Source organism: Carcharhinus amblyrhynchos, chromosome 5 (assembly GCF_965287045.1).
Source record: "Carcharhinus amblyrhynchos chromosome 5, sCarAmb.v2.hapA, whole genome shotgun sequence".
Classification (NCBI taxonomy): Eukaryota; Metazoa; Chordata; class Chondrichthyes; order Carcharhiniformes; family Carcharhinidae; genus Carcharhinus; species Carcharhinus amblyrhynchos.
In genome coordinates this window covers 53,282,752-53,293,478 of record NC_137328.1, presented here as the reverse complement: position 1 = coordinate 53,293,478, position 10,727 = coordinate 53,282,752, and the positions used below count along the sequence as shown (strand labels likewise).

At 40.4% G+C, this 10,727-nt stretch overlaps 1 protein-coding gene across 7 annotated transcripts in view; it reads left to right on the top strand.

Moving 5' to 3' along the window:
* The first annotated feature begins 3,248 nt into the window (after window positions 1-3,248).
* The window catches only part of ercc6l2 (excision repair cross-complementation group 6-like 2), a 94,736-nt gene continuing 87,257 nt past the window's right edge, over window positions 3,249-10,727 (top strand). For 3 of the 7 annotated variants that reach the window (XM_080188791.1, XM_080188790.1, XM_080188785.1), the window contains exons 1-4: window positions 3,256-3,341; window positions 6,592-6,671; window positions 6,788-7,209; window positions 9,545-9,664. In XM_080188791.1, coding sequence (XP_080044917.1) covers window positions 6,629-6,671; window positions 6,788-7,209; window positions 9,545-9,664 — 585 coding nt within the window. In that variant the 5' untranslated portion in view covers window positions 3,256-3,341; window positions 6,592-6,628. Of the gene's footprint in view, window positions 3,463-6,591; window positions 6,672-6,787; window positions 7,210-9,544; window positions 9,665-10,727 lie in introns of all 7 variants that reach the window. The other 4 variants (XM_080188789.1, XM_080188788.1, XM_080188787.1 and 1 more) reach the window with 4 other exon arrangements.

The following is a 10,727-nucleotide window of genomic DNA, read 5'->3' as shown; positions in this document are numbered from 1 at the left end:
AGACTGTCATCGACTTCAGGTAGCATAAAGGAGAATATGCCCCTGTCTACATCAAGGGGGACGAAGTGATTGACAAAGGGTTGAGAGCTTCAAGATTTTCGGTGTCCAGATTACCAACAACCTGTCCTCATTCTCCCATGCCGACTCTATACTTAGAAAAGCCCATCAATGCCTCTATTTTCTCAGAAGAAAGCACTTCAGCTACAACTCTCACCAACTTTCACCGATGCACCGTGGAAAGCATTCTTTCTGGTTGTATCATAGCTTGGTATGGCTCCTGTGCTGTCCAAGACTGCAAGGAACTACAAAAGGTTGTGAATGTAGCCCAATCCATCACACAAACCAACCTCCCATCCATTGACTCTATCCAAACATCTGCTGCCTTGGCAAAGCAGCCAGCATAATTAAGGACCCCATGCACCCCGAACATTGTCTCTTCCACCTTCTCCCGTCGGGAAAAAGATACAAAAGTCTGAGGTCACATATTAACCGATTCAAGAGCAGCTTCTTCCCTGCTGCTGTCAGACTTTTAAATGGATTTCCCTTGCATTAAATTGATCTTTCTCTGCACTCTATCTATGACTCTAACATTACATTCTACATTCTCTCATTTCCTTCTCTATGAACGGTATGCTTTGTCTAAACAGTGCGCAAGAAACAATACTTTGTTAATACATGTGACAATAATAAATCAAATCAAATCAAATAAGGAGGTTATAGCAGAACACTTAGAAAATTATAATTTTATTAAGCAGCATCAAAATGGTTTTGTGAAAGGGAAATTGTGTTTAACTAAATTTATTAGCGTTATTTGAAGAAATAACTTGGATTTTCAGGAGGCATTTGATGAGGTGCCACCTCAAAGCTACGACAAAATAAAATTTAGGGGGTAACATATTAGCATGGATAAAGGATTGGTCAGCTAACAGGAAACAGAAAGTAGGCAGAAAATAGTCTTTTTCAGGTTAGCAATCTGTAACTAGTAGAAATGATAGGATCTGTGCCAGAGCCTCAACTATTTACAATCTACATCAATGATTTTGATGAAGGCATTAAACGCATGTTAGCTAAATTTGTCAATGACTCAATATAGGCAGGAAAGTAAGTTGGCAAGAGTAGGTAGACAGTCTACAAAGGATGTAGACAGGTTAAGTGAGTGGGCAAAATTTTGGCAGATGAAATATAATGTAGGAAAATGTGAACTTGTCCACTTTGGCAGGAAGGGTAGAAAAGCAGGATACTATTTAGGTAGAGAGAGGCTGCAGAGCTCAGATCTCTGCATCCTGGTACATGATACAAAAAGTTAGAATGCATGTACAAGAAATGATTAGGATAGAAACTAAAATGTTCACATTTATTGCAAGGGAAGTGGAATATAAAAGCAGTGAAGTTTTACTGTAGCTGTACATGACCTTGGTGAGATTACATTTGGAATACTCTGTACAATTATAGTCTTGTTAGTTGAAAAAAAAGATATAACTGCATTTCTAATAGTTCAGAGAAGGTTCACTTGACTCATTCCTGGGATGGGGGGCTTATTTTATGAAGAAACATATGAACGTGTTGATTATCTAATATCTAAGATGAATAAGTGGGGGTCTTACTGAAACATATAAGATCCTGAGGGGATTTAAGGTAGATGACGGGCGGGGGAATGTTTCGGCTTGTGGGAGGCTAAAGCAGGGGAACAGCTTAAAAATCAGAGGTCTACTGTTTTTAAGATGGAGATGAGGAGAACTTATCCCACTCAGTGTGTCTTAATCTGTGGAAAGTTCTTCTCCTGAAAGGAGTGAAGGCTGGATCATTGAATTTTGTTAAGGCAGAATTAACTTTTGATAGACATGGGAGTCAAAAGTTAAGGGGGGGGGAGATCAAATGCAAAGTGGTGTTGAGACACAATTAGATCAGCCATGATCTTATTGAAAGCTGAAGCAGACTTGAAGGACTGAATGGCTAACTCCTGCTCCTAAGTCCTATGTTCCAACAGAGATAAAGTGATTGAGGGGCAATACTGGGCACAGTCTGAACGATTCAGCTTTGTGGGTATGACCCAGACAACTGGATTTGTAAACATTTGGTCTCATTGTTTAAAGTCGGTCAATCAATTAATAGGTTTTATTTTTCATTTTGCAGGTTGTATTCGCCTGTTCATCAGCAATCAATTTCAATAAAATCAGTTTGTGTATTTTATAATCCCATATCTTTGCCAGCATCATTATTTATTCTGCTCAAATATGAACCCTTGTAACAGTTCAAGCATTACAAAGCTCTTTCAGATGTCGGGTGGGCATCAATGAAAGTCTTTCTTCTATTTTTATAACAGATTCTAATATAGAACTAGTGGTGGTCCTTTGTTTGCTAAGACTTGGCTAAGTGTCTCCTCCCTTCGGTGGGTGTGACACACTTCCTCAAAGCTCCCCAAACTGCTTTTGGTTTAAAGTGAAATGCTTGAGTGAAATATAACCATTAAACCGGTGACCCCATCAGGAATGTCTTCCAATTTACAACAATTTCTATTTACATAACAGCACCTTTAATTCTATAAAACATCTCAATTTGTTTTACAGAAACATTGAACAAAATTTGGCACCAAGTCACAGAAAGAGATATCAGACCAAATGACCAAAAGCTTGGCGACAAGTAGCTTTAAAGGAGGAAAGAAAGAAAGGTCAGCCAAGACAGCTGAAGTCACGGGCACCAATGGTGAAGTGATGAAGATTAAGAATGCTCAACAGGCCAGAATTTGAGGAGTGCAGGGATCCAAGAGTATTGAGAAATGGGGACAGCCATGGAGGGATTTGAAAACAAGGATGAGAATTTTAAAATCAAGGTGTTGCTTGACTGGCAGGCAATATATAGGTCAGCCTGCACAAGGGCAACAGGTAAATGGGACTTGAAATGAAATTCTACCACATGAACAGACTGACAGATGGGGCGCAGGGAACTAGGCACCATGGTGACAGGCACTAGAGTGTGTTTTCACAGTAACTTCATTGCAGTGTTAATGTAAGGTAACTTGTGATATTAATAAATATACTTTAAACTTAAAGAATAGCAGGAGCCCCTGTAACTCCGCACCCTGGACCTTAAACATATGAATAAAACTGGAAATAAAGGTGACATGCAGCTTCCCTGGTGCTGAAGTGATACCAGGAGTCTGCAGGGCTGTGCAAACACAGCTGACCTCTCCGTCACCTTCCAGAACCGTCACGTGAGCTCGGATAGTACTTCCGGGTGAAAGGTACCTGCTGACCGGTTGTGACAGCGCGTGTGTTTGTGACGCTGCGGCTGCTGTGAATGGGTGAGGCTGCCCGGTAACGGAGAGAGAGCTACAGCACCGGGTAAAGAGTACAGGAGGAAACAGTGCAGAGAGTCACAGCACCGGGTAAAGGAAACAGTGCAGAGAGAGCTACAGCACCGGGTAAAGGGAACAGTGCAGAGTCACAGCACTGGGTAAACCAGGTAAACGAAACAGTGCAGAGAGTGTCACAGCACTGGGTAAACCGGGTAAAGAATAGAGGAAACAGTGCAGAGAGCCACAGCACCGGGTAAAGGGTAGAGGAAATAGTGCAGAGAGAGGATCACAGCACCAGGTAAAGGATAGAGGAAATAGTGCAGAGAGAGCCACAGCACTGGGTAAACTGGGTAAAGAATAGAGGAAACAGTGCAGAGAGCCACAGCACCGGGTAAAGGATAGAGGAAATAGTGCAGAGAGAGGATCACAGCACCGGGTAAAGGATAGAGGAAATAGTGCAGAGAGAGAATCACAGCACCGGGTAAACCAGGTAATGGAAACAGTGCAGACACAGCCACGGCACCGGGCAAAGAATTGAGGAAACAGTGCAGAGAGAGCCACAGCACCGGGTAAATCGGATAGAGGAAACAGTGCAGACAGAGGCACAGTACCGGATACAGCAGCCTCTGGTTTATTTCATGTGACTGAATATCTCATCATCTAATCCCATTGAGTGTAGGCTCATTTCCCACTCTGATACGTCATTGCGTTCAATAATCCTGTCCACTTTTACCAGTGTGATAGGTGATTGCATTCAGTAATCCTGTCCATTTTTCTCACTGTAATAGGGGATTGCATTCAGTAATCCTGTCCACTTTTTCCACTATGATAGGGAATTGTATTCAGTAATCCTGTTCACTTTTCTTTCTGTGATAAGTGATTGCATTCAATAATACTGTTAACTTTTGTCTAACTGTAAACTTGGCTTTGCTCATGTGTTTTGGAGAAGCTGAAGTAAAAATTTCATCTTAGCAAGTTTTATGTGGTTAGGGAAGATGTAAAAGGAACCAAATACCCCAAAATTGGCCAAGATTCATTCAAGAAGATTTGGGGGAGAATGCAAGATGAAGAAGGAAAGGAATAATGTGTGAGAGATTAGATTCCTTTTCATGACTATGGCCAGCAATGTTCTTTTTGAAGTGAGGACTGTTGTAATTAAGAAAACGCAATAGCCCAGTTGTGCGCAGCGAACCCCCACAAGCAGCATGGATTTGTTAATTATAAATCATGTCTGACTAATTTGTATTCTTTGAGCCAGCAAAGAAGGTGAATAAAAGGAGTACAGTGAATGTTGCACATACAGACCTTTGGAAGGGAATTGACAAAATGCCACACAGGTGGTATATTACAAAAATGGAAGCCCATGGAATTAAGGGGAAAGTGGCAGCATGGATACAAAATTGGCTCAATGACAGGATGCCGAATGTGGCAATGAATGATGACTGGCTTGTATTGCTGTTCTCTGGTCATCAGTTCTGGGTCTATTACTCATTTAAATTTATTCTAAATCACTGAACTAAACTCAGAAGCAGAACTATAAATTTTGTTGCTTTGACAAAGCAGTTTGTCATGATTAGAGTATTTATAGGCCGCAGGATGCGAAGGTATGTTAAATGACATTCAATTCAGCAAATTTTGAAGTGACGCACTTTAGGAGGGCTAATATGAAAAAACAATATTTTGACATTATTTTGAAAAGGACAGAGGCCGAAGGGGATAAATCCCTAATGGTGGGAGGGCAAGTTAATATGTTGGTTGGTTACTTGGGTTTACAAGTAGAGGAGTACAATGTAAAATGAAAAAGATGATGCTGGAACTTTATGAATCATTGGTTAGGCCTCAGCTGGAATATTGTGCACAATTCTGGGAACCACAATTCAGGAAGTTGTAATAGTCTTGGGAGATATAGCAAGGATATCAGAGATGAGATTCAGTTATGAAGTGAAAATGGAGAAGTTAGGATACTTCGCCTTGGAACAGAGGAGATTAAGGGATGACTGAAAAAAAAAGAAAATCAAGATGTTGAAAGTTTTGATAAAAATAAACGGGGGAAAAAGGAATCCCTCTGGTGTATCTGTCAAGAACTGAAAGGTATGGATTCAAAATGATTGGAAAGAGATCTGAAGGAAGATGAAGGGAAATAGCTTCACTGTGTTGTTGGGATCTGGGACACACTTTCTTAAAGGCTGTAGAAGCCAATTCCATGAACGATTTTATAAAGTTGTTAGACAACTACTTGAGGATGAGAAACTTTAAAAAGGCAGGAAGTGGAGCTGTGTGACTACAACAACTGTGCTGACACTTTGAGAATCAGTCATGATAGGCACATGTTTTTTCCATGATTTTGATTCTAAAAGATTATTAAAGCCTGCTTGCACTGAATCTTTTTGATCTTGATGTTTACGAGAACCAGAATATTGGTTGTTTGACTGTCACTTGCTGTAATTTCCATTGTGTTATATTCCAATTCAGCTTTGAACAAAGAAGAGTGTGCAAAGTGATATCCTTAAGAATCAATGCTGTGTCTGCTGCTGTAACTTATGTTGGAATGAGACTGCAAAGCAACTCTCCAAGTTTGCAGATAATACTGATTTTGGGGGTGCAAGTAACAAGGACATGATTAAGTAGAGGAGACTGAGGGGGGACACGATTGAGATATATAAACTATGAGGATCATAGACGGAAAGAAACATTTCCCCTTGGTGGAGGGATCAATGAACGAGGGCATACATTTAAGGTAAGGGGCAAGAGGTTTAGAGGGGATCTGAGGAAAAACCTTTTCACCCAGAGAGTAATGGGAGTCTCAAATTCACTGCCTGATGAGGAGGTGGAGGCAGAGACCCTTAAAACATTTAAGCAGTACTTGGATGTGCACTTGTGATACCAAGGTGTACAAGGCCAAGTGCTAGGAAAAAGGCATTAGAATGGTTAGGTGGTTGTTTTTGACTGGTGCAAACACGATGGGCCAAAGGGCCTTTTCTGTGCCGTACACCTCTGTGACTTTATGGAGAACAAAAAAAGCATGGATAGACCAGGGAGTTGGCCTGATAAAAGCAATTATTGTTTACGATGGTCATACACAAAGTAATGGAAGGATAATAATAACAATATAAGAGGAAGAAATGTATTGTTCTACAGGAAACAACATAGGTGGTGAACAAGAGGGTACTAGAGTCAGCGATCGCTGAAATCATCTGTAGAGTATACGGCAGTGGAGGGAACAAATAGGATTTTGATCTGAATTGCCAGAAAATAAAAGATTAGTAAAATTTTACATGTGCTTTGTTTTTCTCAAGTGGTGGAAAGTGCACGCACTGAAAAGTTCTTCCACAAATGGAACTAAGTACCTCTGAATCTAACATTGATACCAAAGCAGGTATGCTGGGCAACACTTGTATAGTTGAAAAGTAATTTTGTTTGCAGCCTCCATTTTATAATTGCTCTGGCAACTATTTCCATATGCCTGACATTTTTCTGGATTTCTGTTTTCAGAAAACTGGTTTGTTGGTGATCAGGTTTTTGCCCCATTTTCTGGAGACACAAAGCTATACGAGGCCACAATAAAGTCCATTTCTACAGATGAGGATGGAAAAACGGTGGCAGTTGTCAGGTTTTCCAGCTTCAATGAAGAGACAGTGGCAGTGAGCACACTCAAAAGGAAAAGCAAAAGTGAATGTTGGAGAGGTTACATATTTGATGACGATGACTTGGAGAAGCCCTTGTTTCATTACAAAAAGACTCCAGGGCCCAAGGTCTCTTTTAAGTTGTCTGAGGGCAATGTGTACGTGCCATGCACCATTAACAGATATTTGCGAGACTACCAGAGAGATGGAGTCCAATTCATTTGCAGACATTACTTTCATGGCAGAGGATGTATTCTTGGCGATGACATGGGACTTGGAAAAACTGTTCAGGTAATTCATCTTACTACATGACTTGCCACTTAGTGCTGCAGTAGGATTATGAGGAACTATGAGTCTATCTCAAAATACCCCACAGTTGGGTGGTTTGTTTTCTTGCAGTATTTCTGCATCAAAAGCAAACTGTGGCACCATTACCTTGTCTGGAAAGTTCAGCTTAATGTGCACTAAAGACAGACTTTCTAAATTATTTCTGCTTCTTGATATCTGCTTTATGGTCACAAATTGGGTAAGGAGGCGGCTTGCACCACCATGACAGAAGATAAGTACGTTTATATTTAAAATTCTGAATAGCTTTCGAACAATCAAGGATTAAAACCAACACAGAGACGTCTATAAATTACAAACATAATGAAGTTTGGTGTAGGATGTATCCTTTTGAAATTGTAAAGTGTGTCAGGTAACCTACTAAAATAAAAACAATTTTGTTTTTATTTTTTTTATTTGACCCTTAAAGTTAGTAAACATGCTTAGAATGGACTGGGCAAACCCAAATCCATTCAATGCTTGCTCCAAAAACCACATTCAAAATCCAATTCAAGATTCTCATAGTAGAGACAAACAAGATCCAAGCTGACAGGATGATTGCACCCCATCTTGGGCATGAACTACAATAAAAAACAAATACTGTGGATGCTGGAGATCTGAAATAAAACAGTGTTGGAAAAACTCAGCAGTTCTGGAAGCATCTGTAAAGTTAACATTTCAAGTTCTTACGATTCTTCTTCAGGACACCGGATGTTCGCTGACCATTGTGTAATGTTCAGCGCATTCGCAACTCAGATACTGAAGCATCTACGTCCAAATTCAGCATGACCTGGATAATATTCAGGCTTGGGCTGATAAATAGCAAGTAACACTCGCATCACACAAGTACAGGCAATGACTATCTCTAACAACAGAGATAATCTAATCATCTCCCCTTGACATTCAGTGGTGTTATCATTCTGAATCAGTAACAATATCCTGGGGGTTATCCATTGATCAGAAACTGAACTGGAAATACTGGGCTACAAGAGCGGGTCAAAGGCTGGGAATTCTGCAAAGAGTAACTCGCCTCTTGACTTTTCAAACTTGTCTACCATCTAGAAAGTACAAAATCAGGAGTAGAATACTCTCCACTTATCTGGTGAGTGTAGCTCCAGCAGATGCAAGAAGCTGAACATCATTCAGGATAGATTGTTCTGCTTGATTGGCATCCCATCCATTACCTTTAACATTCACTCCCTCCACCGCCAATGCATGGTGGCAGCAGTGAGCACTGTAGGGTCCTTCCACCCCCAGCAGCACAGTGGGTCTACCTGCAGCAGTTCAAGAAGGCAGCTCACCACCTTTTCAAGGGCAGTTAGGGAAGTGCAGTAAAATATTGGCCTAGCTAGTGATGCCAACATCACATGAAAGAATAAATTTTTTAAAAATCCAAGATTGAGATTGTGAATGGTCAGAAATTTGTTTATGAAGAACTTTTGGAGAATGTTGCTTTGTGAAAGAGCAGTGGGACCCTGGCAGAGGTAACTGAAGGGGAGCCAGAGGAGAAGAGATCGGTATCCAGTGACTGAAATTAATGGGCTCTGCACCAAGATTGATTAACAAGGTATAACTGCTCTGGGAAAGTGAGTCATCATGCCACGATGGATGTGACACAGGATATGAGCAGTGGAATCAATTGAAGCTAATCTGAAAGGGTTCCATTTTGTATTATCAGCAGGAGAACAGCAGCCAGGGAGTTAGGTCAAGGAGTAGAATTTGTGAAATAGGAAGCAATTGATAAAACAAGGATCAAGAAAGTAGAAGTTGGAAGCAAAGGAATCCAAGCAGAATGGGAAAGGTAAATTTAATGGGCAGGATTTTATATCCTCACCTGTCCCAAAATGGTAAAATCCTGCCTGGGGAAAATGGACCTTTTCACGGTCTGCCCCTTGCCTGCTCTGATTCCTGTGGCAGGTGGGATGATAAAATTTCGGCCCATATCCCAATTTCTCACAAGGGTTAAATTGTAGAATTTGTAATGAAGATGATTTGTGTTGATTCCAAATCCAGCATAACCCACTACTGTATAATCTGCTTGCAAGTCAAGTGCAAAGCTAATAATGTCTGTATTCAAACCACATGCTATGGTCTAGCTGATTGCATTAAAAATGAGCAGGATAGAGAGAGTTCCACTCCATTGGTCGTTGAGATATTGGCAGATTTTGTATTCAATAGAATCTCTGATATATATAATGATTCTCCAACGATATTTATCTTTTGTAAAAGCGGAATTGATGGCAATAGTGGTGTTCATTGAAAATATAATAACTTGCTGAACTGTTAATGCTTCTTCCCACAGGTTATTTCCTTTCTAGCAGCTGTTCTTCATAAAACAGGGACTCGAGAGGATATTGAAAATAACATGCCCGAGTTTGTACTGAAGACTATGAGGAAGGAATCAAAAGCAGTCAACAATAAAGTAATCCTTTCTCTGTATCTTGTTGCAAACCATACTTCTCTAGAAATAATACATTTTGTTTTGATGCTGGGAAATTGTTTACTAAACCTTAAAAGAAGTTGTCATTAATGGTATAAATTGCAGACATTTTCTTGTGATGTGTTTTGATTCACTGTCCATATTGGGTTTGTTGACAAATTAGAACTTTCCTTTTAATAACTATAATGGACTTTGCATTCACCACTGTTCCAGATGAGATAGTTAATGTCTTGACTTTTTTTAAAGAGTAAATTCCAAAACTTGCCATGTTGTGAGCCCGATTGACAATCTTTGATTGCAGTGTGGTGCATTTGTGTGTACTTGAAGCTACATGTATTAATACACAGGGCCATGCTCTTTCATAGAATCCCTACAATACAGAAGGAGGTCATCTGGCCCATCAAGTCTGTACTGCCCAAAATCCCACCCAGGCACCATTTCCATAATCCCATACATTTACCCGGCTAATCCCCCGACACTAAGGGTCAATTATAGAATGGTCAGTCCACCTAACCAGCAAATCTTTGGACTGAGAGGAAAAATGAAGCACCAGATAGAAACCCACGCTGACACGGGTAAAAAGTACAAACTCTGCACAGACAGTGACCAAGGCCGGAATTGAACCTGGGTCTGTGGCACTGTGAGGCAGCAGTGCTAGCCACTGTGTTGCAAACAGAAAGAACGTATACACACATTGTGCCTGTTTCAGCTGAACAGAAGTGGTACCCATTCACTGATTAATTTCTTGGGGCAGTGCCTTGGCCAATCGGAGTCAAGCTGGCTTGTTTAAATTTTCGGACAATGTTTGGCAATTCACTGTCAGTCACCATTAACTGATGCATTCTCCATGGCAACGACTCTACCAATCAGATTACACTTGCTAACCTATCAGCACTGTTTCTTTACAGTATAAAGTTACATTTCCCCGACGTTGATTTTCTTGTGATCGTCATGATGAGTGCAAGATGAAAATGTCTTTTTTTGGCAACCATCCTTTCACAAAACCATGTTGACTCTGCCTTATTATCTTGAATTTATTTAAGTG